This window comes from Hibiscus syriacus, unplaced genomic scaffold (genome assembly GCF_006381635.1).
Source record: "Hibiscus syriacus cultivar Baekdansim isolate YM2019G1 unplaced genomic scaffold, ASM638163v2 tig00110820_pilon, whole genome shotgun sequence".
Lineage (NCBI taxonomy): Eukaryota > Viridiplantae > Streptophyta > Magnoliopsida > Malvales > Malvaceae > Hibiscus > Hibiscus syriacus.
Window position 1 is genome coordinate 1 of NW_024062876.1, and position 26,852 is coordinate 26,852.

At 34.4% G+C, this 26,852-nt stretch overlaps 2 protein-coding genes and 1 pseudogene across 2 annotated transcripts; 1 reads left to right on the forward strand and 2 right to left on the reverse strand.

Annotated features, from left to right (window-relative positions):
- Positions 1–9,225: 9,225 nt before the first annotated feature.
- LOC120142280 lies at positions 9,226–10,072 on the forward strand. The gene is made up of 4 exons (XM_039157018.1): positions 9,226–9,357; positions 9,439–9,529; positions 9,715–9,794; positions 9,905–10,072. Exons 1-4 carry the CDS (start codon positions 9,322–9,324, stop codon positions 10,070–10,072), a joined length of 375 nt encoding a protein of 124 aa, XP_039012949.1. The 5' UTR covers positions 9,226–9,321.
- A 697-nt stretch (positions 10,073–10,769) lies between these two features.
- LOC120142281 (classical arabinogalactan protein 2-like) lies at positions 10,770–11,243 on the reverse strand. The gene has a single exon (XM_039157019.1). It carries the CDS (start codon positions 11,241–11,243, stop codon positions 10,770–10,772), a length of 474 nt encoding a protein of 157 aa, XP_039012950.1.
- Positions 11,244–12,595: 1,352 nt separating this feature from the next.
- On the reverse strand, positions 12,596–15,805 carry LOC120142282 (annotated as a pseudogene).
- Between the last annotated feature and the right edge of the window lie 11,047 nt (positions 15,806–26,852).

Below are 26,852 nucleotides of genomic sequence, written 5' to 3' on the forward strand. Positions count from 1 at the left end.
CCTCAAGTTTGAGCATTTCAAGCCCATTTTCATTCAATATTCATTTTGCTTTCAAGAACTTTTTGTGCTCAATTGTATCATCTTTGAGTGTTCTTTCTTTGTTCTAGAATTGTGCAAACATCTTACCTTGTGAGGTTTTCTTGTAAGTTTGCAAATTTGTAATCTTCTCTTTGAGAAAGAGTGTTCTCAAGAGTTGGGGTATACTCTGAGGGAATTGTAAGGTTATCTCTTTGGCCTCAAAAGAAAGAACAAATTAGTGAATTTGTTGGAAAATCCTTAGTGTGGATAGCTAAGGTAGTGGACGTAGACTTGTTTGAGAAAGTCGAACCACTGTAAATCGCTGTGCAATTGCTTTCAATTTTCTGCAAAAGCTTCCACAAAATTTTTATTGCCAATTCACCCCCCTCTGGCCAATTTCGTCATTCGATTACTCAACAATTGGTATCAGAGCCTAACTCATTTGAAGGTTTAATCGCCTCTTGAGTCGATCCGGGAAGAGTTACATCGATTACAAAGTCATCAATGGCCTCCACTTCAAACTTCGACTCCGGTCTTGATTCGATGCCCGTCAACAAGCCTCCTTTCTTCAATGGCTAACTATGCCTATTGGAAGAATAGAATGATGTACTTCATTCAAGCAAGTGACATGGGAGCATGGAATGCTGTTAGAGAAGGATTACAAACATCTCATCCAAGGTTGTGGAGTGAAGGAGAGACAAGAATGTTCCAGCTCAACTCCAAAGCCATCCATATTATTTTTTGTGCTCTTGGACCAGATGAATACGAAGAGTTTCATCGTGTACAACCGCCAAAGAAATATGGGACAAACTTCAAGTCACACATGAAGGTACGATGAGGTAAAGAAATCAAAAATTAGTATTCTAACGCATAGCTATGAAAATTTCAGGATGAAACCAATGAAGACATCAAAGCTATGACGGATAGATTTTCAACGATTGTCAATGGTCTCAAATCATATGGAGAGATCATCTCAAATGAAAAGCTTGTGAGTTAGTATACTCCCTCCCAAAATCATGGCAATCAAAGAAACGGCAATCATCGAGTCTAAGGACCTATCGTCCTTAACTCTTGAAGAACTTATCGGTTCACTCCTCACTCATGAGATGATGCTTGAAGATGAGGTGGACCTTGATAAAGTTGAAGAGACACCAAAGGAGAAGGAGAAGAAGAAAAAACATTGGAGTTGCTCTCAAATCCACAAAAGATGAGAGTGATTCTAATGATGATGATGACGAGGAAATGGCATTGTTTGCCAAACGGTTCAGAAAAATGATGAGACCTTACCAAGGAAAAATTCAAACGAAACGAAGGCCTCAAAAATGAACCAAAAGAGAAGGACCCAATCATTTGCTATGAATGCAAAAAGCCGGCATGTCAAATATGATTGCCCACAATTGAAGAAAAAGGGTCAATCAAAGAATAAGCACAAGCTCATGTGGCTACATGGAGCGATGAAGAAGGTTCGAAGAGGAACAAGAAGTAGCAAACTTGTGCTTGATGGCATTCGGGGAAGATTCTAAGGTAACCTCTAACATCTGATTTTGATGATTTATCTTATGATGAGCTATTAGAGGAATATAATGGGTTGGCTTCGGATTATGAGAAATTATTTTAAAATATAAAAATGATGTTTCAAAATTGAAAAATGAAAATAAACTCATATCCAAAACAACAATGATCTTGAAAGTAAAATTAAAGATTTGCAAATCAACTCTAGAAGAGTTTGAAAAGAAAAATTTAGATTTGCAAAATTTACTTTCAAAGGTCAATGATCATCAAAAGAAAATTGATGATCTTAAAATCTCTTTTTGAAAAGTTGGAACAAAACGTTTTGAAAAAGGAGAAATTCAAAATCCAACTTTGTTAGAAAAGATTTTAGAAACTACAATCATAGAATCCTCAACGAACCTTAAATGGTAAAATATTTAGAAGTATATGGGTTCCTAAAGGACTCATTACTACTAAAGATAAAGATATCCTACAAAATGGATACCTAAGGGAACTAGGATTTGGAAACTAATGAATATGGACCCAAAAGAATTTGGGTACCAAAATCAAAAATTAATCTAGTTTGTAGGGAAAGGAGATGCTTGCTACAAGGCACGGGAAACAAATTCAAACTCATGGTACCTTGATAGTGGATGCTCAAGCATGACCGGAGACAAAAGCCGGTTCATTGAGCTTAACGCCAAAAATGGAGGAGTGACTTTTGGAGACAATTCAAAAGGTCACATTGAAGGTTGGTACAATAGGTAAACCTCTTCCATACAAATTAAAAATGTTTTATATGTGAATGGATTAAAGCATAATCTATTGAGTATTAGTCAATTATGCGATAAGGATTCAATGTCTTATTTGAAATTAATGGTTGTAAAGTCATTGACATTGCATCTAATCGGATTATGCTTGTTGGTCATAGAATAGGAAACATTTACATGGTGCATTTAGATTCTATTGTATGACTAATTATGCCTAGTTGCTAAGGATGAGCATGATAGTTGGTTATGGCATAGGAGACTAGGTCATGCTAGTATGAGTGTTTGCAACGGCTAATTCAAGGTGATTTGTTCGAGGGTTGCCTAAGCTTAAATTTGATAATGAAAAAATCTGTGAGCTTGTGCTAAAGGAAAACAAAAACGAGTTTCTTTTAAATCTATTAATGATGTATCACTAGTAGTGTATTACAATTGATCCATTAGATCTTTTGGGCCAACTAGAACTACTAGCTTGGGAGGAAAACAATATGCATTTGTCTTGGTAGATGACTATTCTAGATACACTTGGGTTCTATTCTTAAGTACTAAGATGAAGCATTAGAAAATTTCATCACATTTTCAAAATAATCCAAAATGAAAAAGGTTACTCTATCATAGTTAGAAGTGATCATGGAACTGAATTTGAAAATCTTGGATTTATTGAGTTTTGTAATTCTAACGGTATTAGCCACAATTTTTCAGCACCTAGAACCCCTCAACAAATGGAGTTGTTGAGAGGAAAAATCGAACTTTAGAAGAATGGCTAGAACCATGCTTTGTGAAAATAATTTGCCAAAATATTTTTGGCGGAAGCCACAAATACCGCTTGTTATGTTGTAAATCGAGTAATGATTAGGCCAATTTTAAAGAAAACTCCATGAAATTCTCAAAAATAAAAAGCCTAACATTAGCTATTTTCATCCTTTTGGATGTAAATGTTTTTTTAAACAACGGTAAGAAAATCTTGGTAAATTTGATGCTAAAAGTGATGAAGGAATTTTTCTGGGTTATTCCTTAAATTCTAAAGTTATCGTGTATTTAATAAAAGAACTTTAGTTGTAGAAGAGTCTACATGTTGTTTTCGATGATAATCCCCTTCCGAGGAAGGATTCTTCTGTTAATGATGAGTAGGTATTGTACAAGCAAATGACGTTAGACATTACGTTGGAGAATCATCATCAAAGGAAAACAAAAGATGAGGAAACTCATGATCCCCTCGAGAATCCAACCATTGAAGAAAGGGAAGTATCTTTTCCAAGAGAGTACAACTATGTCAAGGATGGTGAAATTATAGGTGATCTATCAAAAGGGGTAACTACTCGATCTTCTCTTAGAAATATCTGTAATTATGTTGCATTTATTCATGCATAGAGCCTAAGAACATCAAAGAAGCATTAAAAGATGAACATTGGATTATGGCTATGCAAGAAGAATTAAATCAATTGAGAGAAGTAAAGTATGGACATTAGTTGAAAGGCCTAGTGATAAATCTATGTAGGTACTAGATGGGTTTTTAGAAATAAACTTGATGAAAGTGGTAATAGTGAGGAACAAGGCTAGACTTGTTGCTCAAGGCTATACTCAAGAAGAAGGCATAGACTATGATGAAACATACGCTCCCGTAGCTAGGATGGAAGCAATTAGAATGTTATTAGCATTTGCATGTTTCAATGAATTTAAATTATATCAAATGGATGTTAAAAGTGCATTTTTAAATGGTTTTATAAAAGAAGAAGTGTACGTGGAACAACCTCCAGGTTTGAAGATTCAAATTTCCGGATCATGTTTAAAATGACAAAAGCTCTTTATGGTTTAAAACAAGCTCCTAGAGCTTGGTATGAAAGATTGTCAAATTTTTTAATTGAAAAAGGTTTTTTAAAAGGAAAGGTTGACACTACATTGTTTTTAAAGAGAAAAGGTAAAGATTTTAGTAGTTCAAATTTATGTTGATGATATAATTTTGGTTCTACTAATGATGTTCTTTGTCAAGAATTTTCTAAGCTAATGCAAAGTGAATTTGAGATGAGCATGATGGGGGAGCTCTCATTTTTCTTGGGACTTCAAATCAAGCAAAGAAAAGATGGCATCTTCATTAATCAAGCTAAGTACGTCAAAGATATGCTCAAGAAGTTTGGACTGGAAAATGGAAACTCATAACACTCCAATGAGCTCTTCAACAAAGCTTGACTTAGATGAAGGAGGTAAATGTGTAGATGTTAATTATATAGGTCAATGATTGGCTCTTTGCTTTATCTAACTGCAAGTAGACCGGACATTATGTTTAGTGTTTGCTTATGTGCTAGATTTCAATCATGTCCTAAGGAATCACATTTACTAGCTGTTAAGAGAATCTTTAGATACCTTAAGGACACTCCTAGTTTAGGACTTTGGTATCCTAGAGACTCTAGTTTTAGCTTGCATGCTTTTTCTGATGCGGATTATGGAGGATGCAAATTAGATAGGAAAAGCACCTCCGGTACTTGCCAATTCCTTGGAAATATGCTGATTTCTTGGTTTTCAAGAAACAAAATTGTGTTGCATTATCTACCACTGAAGCTGAATACATTTCAGCTGGTAGTTGTTGTGCACAAGTTTTATGGATGAAACAACAACTTTTTGATTATGGAATTGAAGTAGGTACTATTCCTATCAAGTGTGACAATACTAGTGCTATTTGTCTCACTAAAAATCCCATCCAACACTCTAGAACTAAGCACATTGAAATAAGACATCACTTCATTAGAGACCATGTCACTAAGGAAGATGTAGTTCTAGAATTTGTTGATACTTTGCACCAATTAGCGGATATCTTTACAAAACCCTTAGACAAGGAAAGATTTTGGACACTTAGGAGAGAATTAGGTTTGACCAATCTATCTTCACTTAGTGTTTAAAATAATTTTAGCACTTTTAATAAATCTTGAAAATGCTTATATTTTTTGATTGCATTCTTGCTATAGTTAGGGGGAGTTTGTGATTCTTAATGAAAATTAATTTTATGTTCAAAATCAATTAAAGATTAATTTAATTATTTGAACATAATAATGTTTGATATATGAGTTGCCAATACCACTAGAAAAGATTAATTTAGCATTTTGTGCTTAAAAATTCGGATTTTAGCATTTTGGTGCAGAGGGAATCGATTCCTCCCCCTGAGGGAATCGATTCCCCCTTTGAAGGGGAACCGATTCCCCCCACAGGGGAATCGATACCCCCTGGGGATCTGTTAAAATCGAACAGAAAACCCCAAAATCCCAAACCCTCATTTTATTATTTCTTCCGCCGTTTTCACCCTCTAAACCCCTCAAATCTCCATTTTTGCCTCAAATCAACGATATTAATCGGAATTTGCTTCATAAATCATCTTCCAAACCTGTTGGAATCATTAAAATCGTGCAAACAACATCTAAATCCACTCAATCTTCATATTTCAAGGTAAATTTTTCTAACTCTTTTTCATTATTTTTGAACATAGGATTAGTTTCAATTAGTTCTAGGTTGAAATAGTGATCGGGCATTGATTATTTAGTGATTAGAAACTAGATGTTACAACTAATTTCATCAAAAACACAAGAATTTTTCAAATTTTTTAAAATTTCGAAATAAAAAAAAAATGTTATTTTTCAAATTATTGTGTTTTGATCAAATTATATTGTTATTATGAAAAACTATACATATATGTTTCTCAAAACCATATTTTTCAAAAGTTTTTCAAAAACTTTGCCCATTAGGATTGTTTTAGAGAATCTTGAAATATTGAGGACTCATTTGAGTTTTGGGATTAATTGAATTGCATACACTTGTTTTAAAATTGCAGGTTATATATCTATTCCGATTTCCTTCACCATGTCAATCCTAAACGTCCTAGGTCTTCATCTAGCGTTCTAGTCGTCAACCAAATCCACCTCAAAATCCTCATTCTATTCCAATTTCTAATCCCAATCCCACTGATCCTAACTTGACTATCCAAAATTCGTGTTTCAATCATCCTGGGTCTAGAAATCACCGATATTGGTATTATCATATTTCGATTCTTACAAAATCCGGGAAGAACGTATTCCTTCTCGTCAAGCTATGTTAGCTATCGATTTTAAATATCTTCCCATTTTACAAGAATGGAAATTTGATAAACTATTTGATCTTGAACCCTCGTTTACCATCAACTTGTTCGTATATTCTACTCTAATGCTGTATGTGTTAAAACCAAGCTGAAACAGAAACTATAGGAATTCGTTCCTACCTCCTAGGACAATTCTTATATATTGACCCGGCATATATAGCCAATACATTTGGATTAGATAATGATGGTATCTCGAATGAAAAACAAATTTTAGGTTCTCGTTACAAAAGAAGAGATAGTGCGAGTGTCTTAGACCTACATGAGCGTTTTCTTCATCAATGATTTCTTGGTGGTTTCGACCATCCGGAGGTCGTTATTCTACTCTTAGAGCTTTGGATCTTTGGTGGTTACATTGTTTCGAAAACCGTATTAAAATTAACCTACCTCAGATTATTTTTGCTGAAATTGTTGAAACCGTAAATCTTGTTCCTAACAGAAACACTGTTCATCTCTAGTTTACGGTTGCTTTTTGAGTAATCTGTTTTCCAAAGCTGGGCTTAGAGTAAGTCTAGATGCCGTTTTTCCTCTTAAGAAACAAATAAATCTTCTTTCCTTAACGAGAGCGGGATGGGTAAAGGACAAAGAAACCGGTGAATGGGTTCGTTCTTCTACTCCGGGAGCTAGTTCTTCACAAGCTCCACCCGAAGCTGACGAAGATCCCGAGTTGAACAATTAATGAGGGATATTGATGAAGTTGAAGAAGAACCTGATCAGCCCGAAGAGCAGCCCGAGGAGCAAGCACAACAAACGCATCAAATGCCTCCATATTTTCAATCCTTTATGGAGACATTCGATTACCGATACGCTACCATGGACTCGCGTTTTTCCTCTATAGAGTCTCATTTATCCACAATGGGAGCTCAACAATTAGAGATTCTTCGGGAGATGCGTGCAAACAATGAATCAACCAACGCTCGTATAAATGAACTCACACACGAGATGGCCGCAATGCGAGCCCGTTTTCCTCCTACCGATCCGGATGCTTGATTTATGTTTAGCTTTAAAACTTTGAACAAAATGAATATTGTTTCAACATTTTGATATGTTTGATTTGTGGATTGTTGGATTTTGGATATATGAATGGGTGAACTTATATTTTGGTGTGTTTTATTCATTTTTGCATCATTTACATTATCATTAGCAATATGACCAATTTTGCCATATCACATTATTTATGAATATGATTTATGAAACTAATGGCTAACCTCTCTTTTGATTATGATCTTAGCAGCTTAAGCTTATAATTAATAATCAATTGGCTAAATGATTTACAAAACCTTGTTTTACAATGTCTTTTTGATTTAACAAAAGGGGGAGAAGAATAAGTGTTAAAGTAAGGGGGAGTAATTTCTAATTTTAATTTTCTAATTTCAAAACTTGATTTCAAAAATCTTAAAATTACTAAAATGTTTTGTTATATCAAAAAGGGGGAGATTGTTGAAACATTTTAATATTTCGATATACAAATTAAGTTAAATGGATTTTAAGATTTTCCAAATGATTTTCTAAGTATATTCGATATAACTATTCGAATATCAAAACATTACTCCAAATATTTCAAAAATCATTTTTGATCCTTACTTAAGTGTAAAATTAAGTTTTAATCATAAACAATTTCAAAATATTTACAAAGTATTTCGAACCAATTCAAAGCCAAAAATTCCAGAATACTCAGAGGAAACCGATTCCCCCCCATAGGAGGAACCGATTCCCCCCTGAATGGTTTGGCTCCGAGATTTCCAGAATGCTCGGAGGGAACCGATTCCCCCCAAGGGGGTACGATTCCCCCCTGTTCAACGGTCGAAATATTTGAATTTTACACTTAGGGAACCGATTCCCTATGATAGGGAACCGATTCCCCCCACTGTCCAAGCTGTTTTATAAATGTTTTCACACTAAAACGGCTATAATATCTTCTCTAATTATCCCCAACGTTCAGAAGTGATTCAAGGTGTATTTAAGCAAGCTTAGAAGCCATTGATCAATAACAAGAAACATCAAGCAACTAGAATCAAGAGAGAATCAAAGAGAAAGCATCAAACCTCAAGTTTGAGCATTTCAAGCCCATTTTCATTCAATATTCATTTTGCTTTCAAGAACACTTTTGTGCTCAATTGTATTCATCTTTGAGTGTTCTTTTCTTTGTTCTAGAATTGTGCAAACATCTTACCTTGTGAGGTTTTCTTGTAAGTTTGCAAATTTGTAATCTTCTCTTTGAGAAAAGAGTGTTCTCAAGAGTTGGGGTATACTCTTGAGGGAATTGTAAGGTTATCTCTTTGGCCTCAAAAGAAAGAACAAATTAGTGAATTTGTTGGAAAATCCTTAGTGTGGATAGCTAAGGTAGTGGACGTAGACTTTGTTTGAGAAAGTCGAACCACTGTAAATCGCTGTGCAATTGCTTTCAATTTTCTGCAAAAGCTTCCACAAAATTTTTATTGCCAATTCACCCCCCTCTTGGCCAATTTCGTCATTCGATTAACTCAACAACTGTGCTGTGAAATGGTTTACCATCAAAGGGAACAAGACCTGTGATTTGTGTAAGCAAGAGGTGCAGAACCTACCCGTCACTCTTTTACGAATACAAAGTACTCGAACTTGAAATGCAGCAGCTATTAGAGGTCTTCAGCCTGATGTTCCTGGATACAGGTAAATAATCTTACCTACTCTCTGTATTTTCTCCTCACAGATGGTCTTAGGTACGTTCGACTTTTTAGGATACTTGTCTCAACTGGTATTGGATACTTGAAACGAGGAAGGTTGTTTCACGAACTTGATGTGTTTTTCCATCCAATTCAATTCTACCATCGTCTGTCCTGTTGCTGCAATGTATTTCTTATTCTTCCATATTGTGAGCTCGGGAAGTAACAATTTTGGTTCGATGTTTGCAGGGTTTGGAATGAGGTCCCTATTCTTGTTTTCATCAGCATGCTTTCGTATTTTTGTTTTCTTGAGCAACTTATGGTAGGATAAGCAGTTCCTCATTCATATATTTCCCCCTTTTTACGACTTTATATCCTCGGTGTATGATTCAGTTGCCTTCAGGTTGGAGAAATGGGCATTGGTGCAATTGCTATCTCTCTTCCATTCTCATGTGTGCTAGGCCTTCTTTCATCCATGGTTTCGTCGACAATGGGTAGGTTCGCACACTTCAATGATATAATTATCCGAAGTTCGGTTAACACATTTATGCACATATATATATATAGAGAGAGAAACAGAATCCGTTCACACTGAAGTTTTACATCATTTTAGGATAGTTGGACCAACTGTTATCTTAAGATTTTCTGAATTAAATATTGCTTGAATCTTTGTATTCAGTGGCGCGAAGATTTGTGTGGCTTTATGCATCAATTCAATTTGTTTTGGTTGCTGCTTTTGCTCATATATTTTATTCGACGGTAAGAGTATCTATGCTCATGTTTCAGATGTATTTTTGGCTCTTTTGCTTCATTCTTGTACCGAAATGATCGAATAAAATCGATTCATTGTAATGTTATGTGGCGTGCAGGTGAAAATACAAGCAATTCTATCGATTCTCCTTGCAACTTTTTCTGGATTCGGTGTCGCAATGAGTGGGAGTTCGTTCGTAGTTGAGATCCTACGATGCAGAAGAAGATGGCAGCGGGGTAGGTCGGAGCAGCACGGTACACATCAGACGGGTCCTATGGTTCTTTAATATAAATCCAATAACATTCCAACATCATTTAGGTTAAACAAGCATGGTTCATTTCTCTCGAGCCAATAGACTCCAATGGATTGGTGGCCTTGCAAGGTTTGCAAAAGTAAAACAAAAATTTACTGCAAACTCTGAATCTATAACAGGTGGGATACAGGCAGAATTTATTAAATTTTAAACTTCAAAATTTATCTTTCTTCTAAATTGATAATCGTCCGGAATACTAAAATTCTTCTGTTACTGTCACTATTATTATTCATCATCTTTTATAAAATTTTATTCACCTAAAAAATATTATTAATTGATAAAACAATGATGATGACTGTTATTTTGACCAAATGCAAGTATTTTAAACTTTAAGAAACTATTTGTGTAATTTACTCTTAATTAAAGGGACAAAAGTGTACTACAACTTTAATTAAACGGTTTAGTTTATGTTTCGTTTGATAAATTTGATCTGATGATATATCCGACCAAAAATAATAAAAAAGTATTAAACAAATAGACATCGATGACTATCAATAACTGAAATGCAGAGCACGGCGGTACAAAACGGACCAAAACTTCAACTACGATAATCTTTATCTCATGAAAAAAAATAGTTGAAAATTCATTATAAAGAATAACAAATTATAATCAAAACGATAAATAAATTTGAATATAAACCTCTTTGTTCTTAAATCTGTATTGATCTTCTTCACATAATTTCCCTTCTTGCAGCGTATCCGTACTGAGCTCTCCTGATATTATCTTGTCTCTTCTTGTAAACCAATCCACCGAAGCCAACCAAACACGCTGTCCCCACCACAGCAATCACGACTCCCGCCTTTTTTCCGCCGCTCATTCCTCCTCCACCACCGGCCTTCTCTTCGCTTCCTTTCGCATTGATGTTTCCGTGGTCGATATCGCTTGCATCGTACGGAGAAGGAGCAGGAGAACTCGCGGGTGAGGTTCCTGGCGCCATATCTGATGCAGATGGAGCCGGTGGCGAAGCAGCCATCACCGGTGAGATTGAAGGTGCTGAGTCAGGGGATCCATTCACTGGAGTAGGAGCGAGTAGCGGTGACGAGTCTTCACCGAGTGACGGCGTGGGTGCCGGCGAATAGGCAGCGAAGGTGAGTTCAACAAGAAAGAACAAAACAAGGGTACGAAAAAATCCGAGTTTCGCCATTTCACCAATCTGACAATTAAAAAAGTGCAGTTGAAAAGGGGGGATATTTGAAGACGGAGGAAGTTTCAAAACGCAGTAGGGTTGGGGAGAAGGAATTTAAGAGGAGAAAGGGATAAAAACGGGGTAGATACAGTGAACGGGAATTTATTTAGGTGTGAAAATGAAATCATGTGAAAATTTGAGCATGCGTCGGACAGAAGTTAAAGAGAGAACGGAACGGAGCCAAACAAGAAGTAAAGAGAGGTTTTCGATGAGGGTTTTAAAGGACTTAATGATTAAGTAAAGGGTTCATATGATAGATTAAAGAAGACGAAAATGATTGAAAATTCTATGAGTCATGCTTTTAAAAAGCAACAACTATCTTTTTCTTTCAAATCCAAATATTTTTATTTTAGCTTTTTTTAACAAATCACGTAATTATTAAAAATGTTATTTGATTAAATTGGTAAAATCTTATGGTTGAATTTTTATAAAAAATAATAATTTAGAAATATGATGCATGGTACATGTCACTGAAATTTTCAACAACTGAAATCGATATTAATAAAGTTATCGTTGAGTTTATTCTATTTTTAATTCTCATTAATTTTGTTATAATTTAAAGGTATGATTTATATAATAAACTTGTGATATATCTTTTATCAATTAAAATCACTAATTTAATAAGATATATTAAACTTAGAGATTAGATATTAATAGTCGGGATGATTATGACTTATGATTATAAAATAGTATATATTAGAATATTTTAGTCTATTACTAATATATATATCCCGTAAATATAAATACTCAAATTTAATACCTTTAAAAATTAAACTTAAAATATAAATTATCAAAATAACAGTCGTTTTTATTATGCGTGACACGATCTTTGAAAAAAATATAATTGGTGAAACGTATATTTTATAAGATATTAATATAATGCAACTTAACTTACATTTGGTATAATATCTAAACTTTACCTAAAAAATACACATTACATTTCTAAAATGAATCATCACGAAGAGAACAGTAACACTCGGGTATATAAATAAATTATATTATATGATCAAGGATTGAAGATGTATGTAATTAATTGATAATATATATATATATATATATATATATATATATATATATATATATATATATATATATATATATATATATGAATTGTGTAAAACTCTTTAATTTTACATAAATTTAGGCGGGAAAGAAAAACCAATTGTTTATCCTGGAAAAAAGACTGTGGACCGGACGATTGTGAATCATTACAATTTTGGGATTCCAGTTTCCCACCCACTCTTGTTTAATTTATCTATTGATACATAACCTCACGGAACACAATAACTTAGGGTGTCACTAAAAACTAAATTCCTCATTTTACTCCCTCATCTGATCATCTTATAAGTTACAACTCAGCTTTCAAATCACCATTGCTGCTCTCTTTGGATTCTCCAGTCTTAGTTTCTGGAAATGTTTCTGGTTCCCCTTTGGGTGCTGAAACTGCTTTTTGGAGCTTGAAAGGGATTGAAGCATGTTTCTTGAGGAATTTAAAAAATGCCACCACGGTTCTATCAGCGTCCACAGTCATCTGCGTATTTCAGACATTTTCATTCAATCTTTTTTTACAAGGAGAAAATTAATATTTGATTGATGCATGAAGAATATACTACTTACAGGATCAAAACTCTTGTTTCCTGCTGGGAAGAACAGAATCGTTGGGAACCCATCGGACTGCACAAAAAAATATGTCCCACTCAAGCTCAAGTGCAATATAGGAACTGAAATGGAGGATTTAAAAGTTTAAGTGGAAGGGCGGATTTATATTAATTTTAACTTTGCCCTAGGATGTTCGTTTGTTGTCCCGTCCATTTTAGCAATAATCAGAGAGTCGATTCCGCATAGATGTTTGGCAATGGCCACACCAACGTGCATAGATCTGGTATTCAGAGCATTCGATGGAATAAGCACGTTTAAAGAAATACAAAGTAACCTTTTCCTTTTTCCATATTTGGGGTTCCAGCAATACCTCAAGAAGTACATCCTTTGACTCATCTAAAACAATATCATTGAAGTTATTGCCAACAACTATTTTCACATCCCCATCATTCTGCATCAAAAAGAAGTTCAGGTTAATTTAAAAGAAAAAAAGAAACCTAAAAAGAGAAAAATAAGTCAAGATTACAATCAACAATGACAAAGTTGATAATGGGAAAATGATACTTACAGTTTCAGGAATTGGGTCGGACTTATAGAAAGGTTTAAGCTTGTCTTCTAAAAAATCTTCCCCAAAAGCCTACAGAATGGTAGAAACCTAAAGTTATGTTGAAGTATTACTTCTTAAAAGTTGATTGGAAGAGTAAATATTGTCCACCAATCACATTAAGTACAAGCTAAATATAGTGGGACATAGAAAAAGAGACAACCTTAATTTTGTCCAATGTCACATCTCCATCAAAGACAAACTTCCTACTATCCTCGTTTCCAGTGTACGCAAGGATCTGCGTGATAATCAAATAACACCATAGTGAACATCAAATTCATTGCAGATAAGAATATTATACATTTCTTCACCCCTTCCACCCACATCTTCCATCCAAAAAAATTCTGCAGGGGAAAGGATCAAAAAGGATACTTGAAACGTACCTTTGGACCATCTCCGGTGACACCAAAATAATCTGCAACAGGTCTTCCAAAATCTTCATTATCCACTTGCACATAAACAAAGATGAGCTGAAAATAGGCATACAAGACAAGAATTTGTAAGATGCTACCAAGTGATCATCTACAGGACTAGATGATTTTGGTTTTTTTTTTTATTGTCAAAGACATTATTTCAGCCATTTTGCCCATCTACAGGACTAGAGAGAAATGAGAATTTCGGAAATCACACACTTCAATCGTTTATTAAATCAAAATATACAACACTAAAGAATACTTTAATTTATCCTAGGTGATTTATTGATGTTAGTTACCTTTCCTTTGAAAAATTTTGCCGCTTCATGGAATGATGGGATATACTTCTCCGAAATGTTTGATGAGGCAAACAACAACACCTTAAAGAAAAATTATCTTTAAGTGTCAATAAGATAATTGTAGAAAAACTAAAGGAAAACTATATCCACAGTATGTATGGTCCAAGAGTTCACACATAGAAGGAAATGCTATAACATGCATACCTGTTTCTTAACATCACTTTCAAAAATTGAAGGAGCACTTTCCCTAGTAAATATCGTAATCAATGGAAGCTTGTTGGAAAATACAAACTCGGATATTGCAGTCTTGACAAACTGACCATCTGCATGATAGAACAATTTTGGTATAAAATTTCCTCTAAGAAGTTGGATAGAGATTCCAATCAATATTGCATCTGTCTAGAAACTAACCGAAGTGGCTTATTTTTTCAGCCTCCTTTTTTTTAAGACCAAAGCCGGGCGTTTAACTTGAGGGTCTAAGTGGAAATGCTTTGCAATATCAGGATTCACGGTTTGATAGAAGCTGACATCATCTTGGAGACGTGAAGCTGCAGCCAGCTCCTCACTCTCAGGACCCTGTTGTCATATAACAGGCCAAATCCAAATTACATCATCTAAGGAAAGGGTTTATTTATGGAGCTGGATCAAATCGATGATAATACAAAAACTTGATCACCTTATTCAACTCAAAACTTTGAATTACTGTTCCGAAGATGTTGTTTGATCATCAAGTCACACTAATCTTTAAAAAAAACAATTCACTGCAAAAATATAATGAGCGAAAGGTTAATCATACCACCAAAGAGTTCAAGTAACCCAAGGCAACTTTAGGTTCAGAGGTCATGCGTTCAGCTTCTTCAATGGTAGTAACGTTGTATAGACCCGGTCCTATCTTCTTCTTAATCCAGGTCACTATGGCCTCCCTGAATTTCCCATGATTAAATCATTAGTCTCTACCATTTAAAGTAAGAAAACAAAGTCTTCCATTAAACACAGTTAAATTCTAATTGGTACATATTTTACCATGATTTAACCAAAATCAAATTGCAAATACAGTAGATATTCGAAAATTCGTTATCCTAGATCCTTTATTTTTATGTTCAAAACTAACTTGTTTCTAGCACCAGGATACGGCTTATGCTCCCCATCAACAAAGAAATAAACAGTGGGGAAACCCTGCACGTCGTACTCTTGAGCCAGCTCATTCTCCTCCGTGGCATCAACCTTGGCCAACACCACTCGCTCCCCTTTCAACTCCGTCGCCGCCGCAGCGTAGTCGGGAGCCAAAGCCTGGCAGTGCCCGCACCAAGGCGCGTAGAATTCAACCATCACGAACTTGTTATTCTCAATGAAATCACTGAAGTTCCCTTGCTTTAAAACGACGACGTCTTTGTCATCGACTTCGGGTTCCTTGTACGGATCCGAATCGGAGTCGTCGAAATCATGGACGTTCCCGAAGTCATCATCGTCTAAGTCTCCGTATTGATCGCCCTCGTCTTCCTCGTTGAAGTGAGAGTGGGGAGAACTGACGTCGCTTTTGCCTTCCGTCTCTTCGAGGAAACGGAGATCCTCGACGTCGTCTTTTTTGTTGTTGTCAACACACATTTTTCGTCCTACTAGGATTCAAACTCCTAAAAATATGATAGAATTTTAGGATTCAAACTCCTAAAGATATGATAGAATTTTGCTAGGATTCAAAAAATATGATAGAATTTTATGATTTAAACTCCTAAAGATAGGATCCACAAGCACTATAAATAGCCATTGTAACTCACCATTGTAAGACACGATTTACACACAAAACATAGAGGAAAGCACAAGAAGATACAAAGGCAAAGCTATTGTAAACGATTCGAAAAATAAATAAAAGGTAGTATCTTTTTTACTTTTGATTTGGTCTCTTACATTTACGTTTTAATTATTATTATTTTATTTATTTAACTTTATTTATAAGTACATTTCCCTTGTTACTCATTTTATTTAATTGTTTTGTTATTTTTCTTTTCTTTTTTTTCATGTAATATTTTTTTTACATTTTATGTATTTTCTTTTTTACTTTAGTATATATTTTTATTTTTTTAGATTATATATATAAATATATTATTTTTATTATCAGTTTTATTAATTTTATATATATATTTACTTTTTATTTTTTATATATATATATATTATTTTTACTTTTTTATTATTATTTTATTTATTTGTTTTATTTCTATATTTTCTTTTTCTTTTTCTTCTTTTTCTTTATTTTTTATATTTATTTTACTTACTATTTTATCTTTGTTTTCTTTATCTTATCTTTTATTTAATTTGTTTTCTCTTTATTTTAATTTAATTAATTTATTTATTTCTTACCTTTTTATCTATTACCTTTTTATCTAACATGGTTTTTTGACCTTCTTAAGGCCACACCTTTAAAACTATCTAAGGTAAGTAATTGTGATCGTATTTTTACCTTTTAATTTTAAATTACAATTTTCTTAATTTAAGACAACCGGCAAATTACGTAGTACTGAAAGGGCGGTTCAAGGGTGCTAATCCTTCCTTGACCGTAATCGACTCCCGAATCCGACATATCTTTGGTAAGACGCAGATCAGGTAAGATATAAGGTATCCGATTAACCTATTTATTTTTTAAATAAATAATCGGTGGCGACTCCAATCACATTTTTCAAGTCGAAGCCCAATTCCGGGGCCCAACCGAAAGACGGTTACGACAACTTGGCGACTCCGCTGGGGACACAGGTAAGTGAGTCAGGCTAAGGTAATTTCCAGTTGTCTTTTTAACGAAAAGGGTAAGTTTAAATTTTAAGGTAACCTTTCGATCCTTATTGCTTACTTTTGATTATATTTTTTTCGAGTAAATAGTTGTACTAACAGTTTTCTCAATGATTTCAGCCCTTAAAGTCTTTTTTCATCTAAAGCTCTAAACCCGAGCTCTGAACCCATTTTAAATGGGGGTGAAAGCGACGCATTCATGTGAATTTATTCACCGCATATGCCTAGCAAGTAGCCTTCGAGATTCATATACCTTATGTCTTCGTGTGAATTTATTCTCCGCATAGACATAAGGGAATGTATCCTCTCGAGTTTAACTTAGTCCACACAAGCCTGTGATGGGTTTAGGACTAAGGGTCTGGCAAGCCCAAGGGGGCACCAGTAAGGAGAACTCGGGTACCGTTTTTATAACCTAAATCGGGAGACTTTGAAGAATTAGAGCCTACCCCAGAACCTCATTTCCAAACCTAGGATGTCTGAATTATTTCATGTTTTACTTTCTGTTCAAAGCATGCGAACTAGACAAATATGCGGTTAGGATTTGTTTGAAATTAGCATACGGGATAGAGATCATGTCCGAGTAGGAATACTAAGCATGTTCGGGTAGATATCATGTGGGGTAGGATTTTTCATTTTTTTTTTATTTTGTTTTACTTCACTAATTTTTTTCTCTCTCTTTTATTTTATTTCCATCATTTGCATCATTCGAAAGAGGTGTTGATCCACAAAAAACGTGTTTGTTAAACATGAATAATCTGCATTAATGGACAGAGGGGTTGTAATACAGGAGATGAAAATACAGAGGACAGTCTACAGGGCGACTATGTGTCACATTCAATCCAAAAAGACGTGGTACCCGCAATCGAAGAATATGTCACTTTGCTACATTGTAAAGGACTTCGAATGAACCGGAATTTACACTGAGCACACTAAAGTCAAATTTTTGAGAAGAGTAGGGGCAAGACAAGGAAAAAGTTACTGACCCGGAGATTCCTTTCAAAAACTATGAGAACGAGATGAATTCCAGAAACAAGTCGATAAGCTTCATATGGAGGGCTTCAATGGCACTTTTGTTAGAAACAAGCTCGGCAGAAAGTGAAGGTCGGAGATGCAGTCCTTCGAGACCTTTTTTGGGGCAAACAGCTTGTCGCTTGCACATTTTAGCCAAAGGAGCCTGAACGGTTCGACAGGATATTCAACCGGTGACAGACGAATGCAGAAGACTAGTCAACATGTCAGAAGCTGTTAGGATATTTTTTGTCTCTTACAAGATAAAATACTTTTGTCCCCAATAAGGATTATTCATAATAACAGGCACATTTTTTGGATCAATGCCTCGAGCATTTCATGCATGATGCATCATGCATTTAGACATATTCTGTATTTTATTATTTTCCTTGCATTCGCATCAACTAACGGAAGAATGTCTCAATAAAGGAATAAATACTGGATACACCGCCTCAAGCGTTGGACACACATCATCCGCATAACATCCGCTTGGAAAAAAAAGACAAATGGAGGCCAGAATCACTCAAATCGAGGAGAACATGGCAAGACTACAAAAAGAACTGGAATATAAGATGACTCAAAACAGTCAGAGTATTCTGGAGTCTATCAAGAAAAACCAGGAATCCTTGGTTGACCAAATAGTGGCCAAATTATCATGTTTACAGCAAGCTAGTGTAGTAGGGGGAAGTCCCTCCGAAGGGGTAACCATATCACCAACCTCACAGGTGATTATGTCACCCGAGATCTTACCCAAACCACAAGAAAATTCTTCTGCTGTCAAAGGAAAAGAATCATCTGCTGTAAAGGTGCAAACTTCCAAAACTAATCCTGATAATCATCCGGGTGATTACAATATCCCGGATTTCAATGAAGATGACAAAGCAAAAAGTATGGAAGAGAAAATCAGGATGATAGAAGATCGAATGAAGATGGTCCAAGGGGACCATGATTATTATGGAGTGGACGCAAGAGAGTTGAGCCTGGTTCCAGATTTGGTGCTTCCACCAAAGTTTAAAGTTCCTGAGTTTGAGAAGTTCGATGGGAACAGCTGCCCATCAGCCCATATCACTATGTTCTGTCGGAAGATGACAGGATATGGAGGGAATGATCAACTCCTGATCCACTGCTTTCAGGAGAGCCTATCTGGTTCATCTATCCGTTGGTACAATCAGCTCAGCCAAACTCACATCAAGACATGGAAAGATTTAGCCAAGTCTTTCCTAGAACAATATAAACATATCAATGATATGAGACCAGACCGGGTTATGCTGCAAAGCTTGGAAAAGAAGCACAACGAGAGTTTCCGACAATATGCACAGCGATGGAGGGATTTGTCTGTGCAGGTTCATCCACCCTTGGATGAAAAAGAGACTAGAAAGTTGTTTATACAAACCCTGAAGACACCTTACTTCGGACACCTGGTGGTAATTACATATGGAGGTTTCTCAGATCTAGTTATGGCTGGTGAGATGATCGAGCTAGCTATAAAACAAGGAAAAATTGAGGGATATATCAACAATGTCAGCACCTACAACGCCAAAAAAGGTGTTACGATCTCAAGTCCAAAAATTGTTGCAGCTGTACCGTCTAGTACTTCTAAACAAACTCAGAGAGAACCAAGGAAAGAAAAGATTTGCATCAGTCCAATCCCAATGACATATGAGGAGTTACTCCCAACGCTAGTTGAGAATAATCTTGTGACTCCAGTTCAATCCAAACCTAAAGAGGCCCCATATCCTGAAGGTCATGATATTAACGCCGTATGCAGCTATCATATTGGGAGCTCAGGACACACCACTGAGAATTGTGGGGCATTGAAACGTAAGGTCCAAGATTTGATCAATTCAGGGGCATTCACTTTCAATATGTAATGGGGCATTCTGATCGAGAGTCAGATGGGGCATCCGTCAGGAATTTGTTGCATTATCAATCATATCATCTTGTTTGAACTTGTTTTTCTTTCGTACTTCTTATGCGTAAACATTTTTAAGTCACTTGACGTTTAAACATTTTAAATAAAATGCTTCCTTCTTAGGAAATGAACAAATTTTAATCTTGAATTCTTTGAATATCACCTTAATTAAAAACTGTTTAATAATTGAGGCTGTAAAATCTTTGACAAATGATAAGATTGAACCCGACAAAACAAATACCCCTTGGTCCTAATTTAAAAGATCATCAGATTACATGTTTTTTCTCTTACCGAGCTAAGTTTTCTCTTCTCATGAAGAGTCCATCCAAGGTCTGGCATTCAGACATGCATTAAGAGCGAACAGAATGGGGCAACTAACACATGAGATTGCAAAACTAATTGGTTTATACCTTTGTTTATGACGTTCAGTGATGATAATGATCTTCATAGATGTAATAGTCGAGTAAGCAAATCTAGTTTAGGTCAGTTGTTTGGAAATTGAACTCTAAAGATGAGATCCCTTGACTTTCAAAAAACACCTAGACTATAACATGTTCTTCTTGACAATCTTAAGAAATTAAATCCGTAAAGCTGAGCTATTCCACTAAGGCAATTGGTTATAGAGGAAACTCGAAAGCCCTGGCTTTATGAATAGATTATGTTCAAACTATGACACTGCTCGGACACTTGGCAATTCAGTGTTTGCTCCACTGCTTTTGTCAGGCCAAAGACTTTGTGATGAGACGAACCCTTCAGTGATTTGTCCCTCTAAAGCTGAGCTATTCCACTAAGGCAATTGGTTATAGAGGAAACTCGAAAGCCCTAGCTTTATGAATAGATTACATTCAAACCATGACATTGCTCGGACACTTGGCAATTCGGTGTTTGCTCCATTACTTTTGTCAGGCCAAAGACTTTGTGATGAGATGAACCCTTTAGTTAAACCTGATAAAAATGATTATAATAATAAGCTATCCCTCTAAAGCAATTGGTTGAACGCCCCGGCTTTATGGATTCAGCTAGCCAGACAATGGCAAAATAAATCAAATTTATCAAAAAAAGAAATTTTCGGTAATAATAGACTAAGGGAGTTGAGAAACACCTGTTATAGTCAAATTCACACGAGCACTCAAGAATTTCATTTTTAGACCGATATTTCTGCACTACCTTTGTTAGAAGAGCTTACGAAACTTGAACAAATGGAAGATTTCAGAGAACTGAAACAGAAGTGTTCTGAAAGGTCTAGTCATTGATTATGCTAGTTGTGTCATTTTGTTCGCCTCCGATCAAACTACCAAATCAAGAAAAAGGAGCATGCCATGATCTTCACGATAACCAAATCGATGAAACCAACCCACCTCTAAACCAACTTTTCGATCTTGATATTTGTCAAAGATTTGCAGCTATCAAAGATTAAAAGAGTGTTTGATTCTTTTGATATCCAATGAACTCATGTTTTATGATTTGCTTCAATTGTGAAACCTAGAAAGAGGTAACATTTTCAAAAAGTTCCTTTTGATATTTTTTAAAATTTTGAAAATTCGAAAGAAGAAAAGCATTTTCAAACAAGATAAGTTCTCTGGAAGCATATATTGGAATTCAACAAATAATCGCTCCGAAGCTCAAGATCGAAAATGGGGCAAAGGAAACCATTTTTGGGGCAAAATTTGATAGGGGAAGGAAAAATTGTCTTGAGGTCTGCAAGAGTACACCCTGGTGGAAATGAGGACAAACTGAGTCAGAGATAGAATGAAGACTACATACGCAACCATTCCCCTCACATCTCAACATATACATCAACATGTACATACATGATGTATGAAATTTGCATCTTTGCATTCATCATCATGAGCAATAAAAACCTTGATTTTTTTCCTCTCTTGAGGGCAAATTCAACAGTAAATAAATTTCATCTTGGCATACATCAAACATCCATCATCATGATAGTTACATCCCGATACATTTTACAGATCTTTCAGGAGAAGAAGGGAATGTCTTGCTTAAGACAGTCTCATTTAATGCAGATGATTATCTCACTTGAGATTGTTTTTCTTATAACAGACTTTGTCTCACTTAAGACTGTTTTACTCGAAAGAATATTTATTTCCCTCAAGATTGTTTTTCTTAAAACAAGATTTTATCTCGCTTGAGATAGTTTCCCTCGAAACAGAAAGTTTTGTCTCACTTGAGACAGTTTCTCTTTAAACATAAACATTGAAAACATTTCCCTTGAAATGAATTTTGTCTCTCTTGAGATAGTTTCCCTTGAAACAAAATTTTGTCTCCCTTGAGACAGTTTCTCTTGAAACATAAACATTGAAAACATTTCCCTTGAAATGAATTTTGTCTCTCTTGAGATAGTTTCCCTTGAAACAAATTTTGTCTCCTTTGAGACAGTTTCTATTGAAACATAAACTTTGAAAACAGTTTCCCTTGAAACAAAATCTTTGAATATGTTTTACATTAAACAAATTTCGTCTCTCTTGAGACAGTTTCTCTTGAAACAAATTTTGTCTCTCTTAAGACATGTTTTTCTTAAAACAAAATTTTGTCTCCCTTGAGACAGTTTCTCTTGAAACATCAATCCTTGAATATGTTTTTTTGTGTCACCCATGATACAGTTTCTCTTGAAACACAAAAAGAAACCTTTGAAATTGTTTCTCTTGAAACACAAAAAACCTTTGAAAATGTTTCTCTTGAAACACAAAACCTTTGAGATTGTTTCCCTTGAAACAAATTTCGTCTCCCTTGAGACAGTTTCTCTTGAAACACAAAATCTTTGAGTTTATTTCCCTTAAAACAAATTTTGTCTCCCTTGAGGCCGTTTCTCATGAAACAACATATATCTTTAAGATTGTTTCCCTTGAAACGAATTCTGTCTTTTTTAAGACAACTTCTCTTGAAGCATCATTTAAACCGTTACACTCAGCTCAGGCACATACTTGGGATGGTCGAGAAGCATTTCTCAAATCAAAAAATAGAATGTGCACATCAGATTTGAACATTTGAAGAATTCGAGATTAGGGATCAGAACTTGAAGATTCTAGAACTAAGATTCCAGAGAAGCAACCGGAGATCGAGATTTCTCTCTTGAGCCCAAAAAATAACATATGTTGCATATGCATTTTAGGCATACCTAAGAGCATTGCATCCATCTCATCACATATATACATAACTTTTTCAGGTTTTAGCTAGAGCCAATTTCAACTTCACAGCAAAGGATATTGGACTCGAGACAACACAAGTTCAACTTCACAACGAAGGGACGGCTGGTTGTCAACAAACAATTTTCCGGTTCCAGAGCCAATTTCAACTTCACGACGGAGGATATTGGACTTGGAACAATGCTACTTACTTGGATTTCAACTTCACGACGAAGGATATCCAACTCAAAGAAGGATTATTTGCCATCAAAATTGTCGAGTTTGACTCCATTCAGCTCGATGACACATCAATCGCACTACTTTCCGGTTGCAGTCGAGGTTTTCAAATCGAGGAGAGGACCTGGGTTAGCCGTGCCTTAGTGACAAGCAAACATTTTCAAACAGCATAGCTTAAGTCAAGAAAAAGCTATCTGTCAATGAAGATTTCTCAGTTCTATTCCGATCCAAGGTCTTTAAACCGAGAAGAAGACCGAAGGGTAACGGGAAGCCACGTGCTGATTCAAATTCCGAACTACGGCTTTAATTTCATATCATTTCAAGATGAACTCGACTTCACGATGGAGGAGTCATCCGTAACTCAATTCGACAGGGAGTTATTGAAACATCAGAGTTAATTTTCAACTCCACTGAACGAAAAGTGTGTCTTTTAATCTTTGCCATATCCCCGTTACACGACTATGGGCAAAGAGGGGCAGCTGTCAACACACATTTTTCGTCCTACCAGGATTCAAACTCCTAAAAATAGGATAGAATTTTAGGATTCAAACTCCTAAAGATATGATAGAATTTTGCTAGGATTCAAAAAATAGGATAGAATTTTATGATTTAAACTCCTAAAGATAGGATCCACAAGCACTATAAATAGCCATTGTAACTCACCATTGTAAGACACGATTTATACACAAAACATAGAGGAAAGCACGAGAAGATACAAAGGCAAAGCTATTGTAAACGATTCGAAAAATAAATAAAAGGTAGTATATTTTTTACTTTTGATTTGGTCTCTTACATTTACATTTTAATTATTATTATTTTATTTATTTAACTTTATTTATAAGCACATTTCCCTTGTTACTCATTTTATTTAATTGTTTTGTTATTTTTTTTTCATGTAATATTTTTTTACATTTTATGTATTTTCTTTTTTACTTTAGTATATATTTTTATTTTTTTAGATTATATATAAATATATTATTTTTTATTATCAGTTTTATTAATTTATATATATATATATATATATATATATTTACTTTTTTATTTTTTATTATATATATATATTATTTTTACTTTTTTATTATTATTTTATTTATTTGTTTTATTTCTATATTTTTTTCTTTTTTTTCTTTTTCTTCTTTTTCTTTATTTTTTATATTTATTTTACTTACTATTTTATCTTTGTTTTCTTTATCTTATCTTTTATTTAATTTGTTTTCTCTTTATTTTAATTTAATTAATTTATTTATTTCTTACCTTTTTATCTATTACCTTTTTATCTAACATGGTTTTTTGACCTTCTTAAGGCCACACCTTTAAAACTATCTAAGGTAAGTAATTGTAATCGTATTTTTACCTTTTAATTTTAAATTACAATTTTCTTAATTTAAGGCAACCGGCAAATTACGTAGTACCGAAAGGGCGGTTCAAGGGTGCTAATCCTTCCTTGACCGTAATCGACTCCCGAATCCGACATATCTTTGGTAAGACGCAGATCAGGTAAGATATAAGGTATCCGATTAACCTATTTATTTTTTAAATAAATAATCGGTGGCGACTCCAATAACATTTTTCAAGTCGAAGCTCAATTCCGGGGCCCAACCGAAAGACGATTACGACAGTTGTCTTGGAGATCGAAGGAGTGAAGCTTGCAAAGAGGATGAGAGAAACGAGAGAGATTGCTAGAAGGAGCCGAAACGACGCCATTTTAGAAGAGATGGGATATTTTCGAGACACTGAGAATGAAAAGAGATCTGAATCTGAGCAAGGTTTGGATTGTGGACGGGGATGAAGAGGGAAGTCAAAAAACAGTCAACACTTCATTAAACGACGTCGTTTCAGTGCCTTAATTGCGGACAGGATTATTAATTAATTCCATTCAAGTAATTTTGCTGGACTGTGACTAATTTCTTAAGTGAAACATAGACTTGCCTTATTTTAAACCTCAAACGGTTGACTCCATAAATTCTTACAATTTTAAGATTTCTCCTTCTTCAACTCTTCCCTATCATTAGAATATTTGACGACACATGGGCAACAATAAGTTATAGCAGAGAGAAGAGCCATAAAGAAAATTTACATGCAAGCATAAATAGATCATGAAGGTAGCCGATAGATCAAATATAAATATATTCGGTCATTGTTTGATTGATACCGAACTTGAGATCTAGTAGCACCACTGTCGAGTATGACAAATTATTATTGACCATCCGAAAATACTTTTAAACATTTTGAATTTGATTTCACAAAAATCTAAAATCGTTAAACACTTAAAACTTTATCAGATGGAATAAAATTCCAAAACAATAAATAAAATTACCTTAAATTAATGTTAATGCTTAAGAACCTCTTGATTATAATTAATTATAATGATTTTTGTATTAAAAAAAACCCATTCAAATCACCTATACTATATCCACATGTTATAGAACGTGAAGATACAAAAGTGAGAATAACTCCCCACAAATCAAATATGGTTGTCAATGTGCACGTAATGCACGCACGGTTCCAACATTACAATCCCTCAAAGAATGGATTGGGGATGGTTGACGACGTGAACGATTAAAGATAAATGGGTTATTATGCTCTGGTGCATCTTGAAAATGGATAATGATATGAATGGCAAATCCATGTCCACAATTACTGATAAAGGAAGTCTGAATGTTCCATATATCTAAAACACCCTCCAACTATTTTAAAAATATCAATCATGTCATCTTTTATTCAATTGAACACTTAAAAGTTAAAACTATCAAAACCAATTTAATTGATCGTTTAACCATTTGACCATTATTGCAGTAACATGACCTTTAACTTTGTCAATGTGGAATGATGATGTCATATAGGGATTTGATTGATTTTCTTAAAAAAATTAAATGTTTATTTAATTCTTAAAAAATAAACTAGTATTGTTTTCACAAATGAATTGAAAACATATATCATCGTCGAGTTTATATTAATATTAACGTTTTCTTAAAACAAAATCATTTCGTTCAAAAGTTTTTTCTATGAAAATAAAATAAAAGTGAATTAAATTTAAATATTAACTTTTAATTCATTAAATCCAATTAAAGATAACACATTATTAAATGATATTATCTTTATTAACTAATTGTGAGAGTGTTACTACTTCTTCACGCATAATCGTACTTTCAAATTTAATTTTTGATTTATTAATCAAGTTTATTGTTTCAATAAAATTCCAAAATATTTTATTAAAATGATTAGGGACTACTTTTTTAAAAATATATATTTTATTTGTATTAATAAATCTGATGAGCTAAAAACCGTTACGACACATGCTATGCTATAAGAAAATGAGGTTCCTCTGAAATTAACACTTAACATCAAAATTGATCTAGATTGACGAAAGATCCAATTGAAATGATGTTTTAGTTTAACGATTTAATTAGAACGGTTTGAATTTTTAAGTTTAGGACCAGTTTAAATTTGTCCCATAGTTTTGAGATGTTTAGTGCAATTAATCCATTTCTATTATGATTTATTTCTATTTTGACTCACCTTATTTGTTTTATTTTTGGGTAAAGTACAAAAATGATCCCCAAACTATAAAATA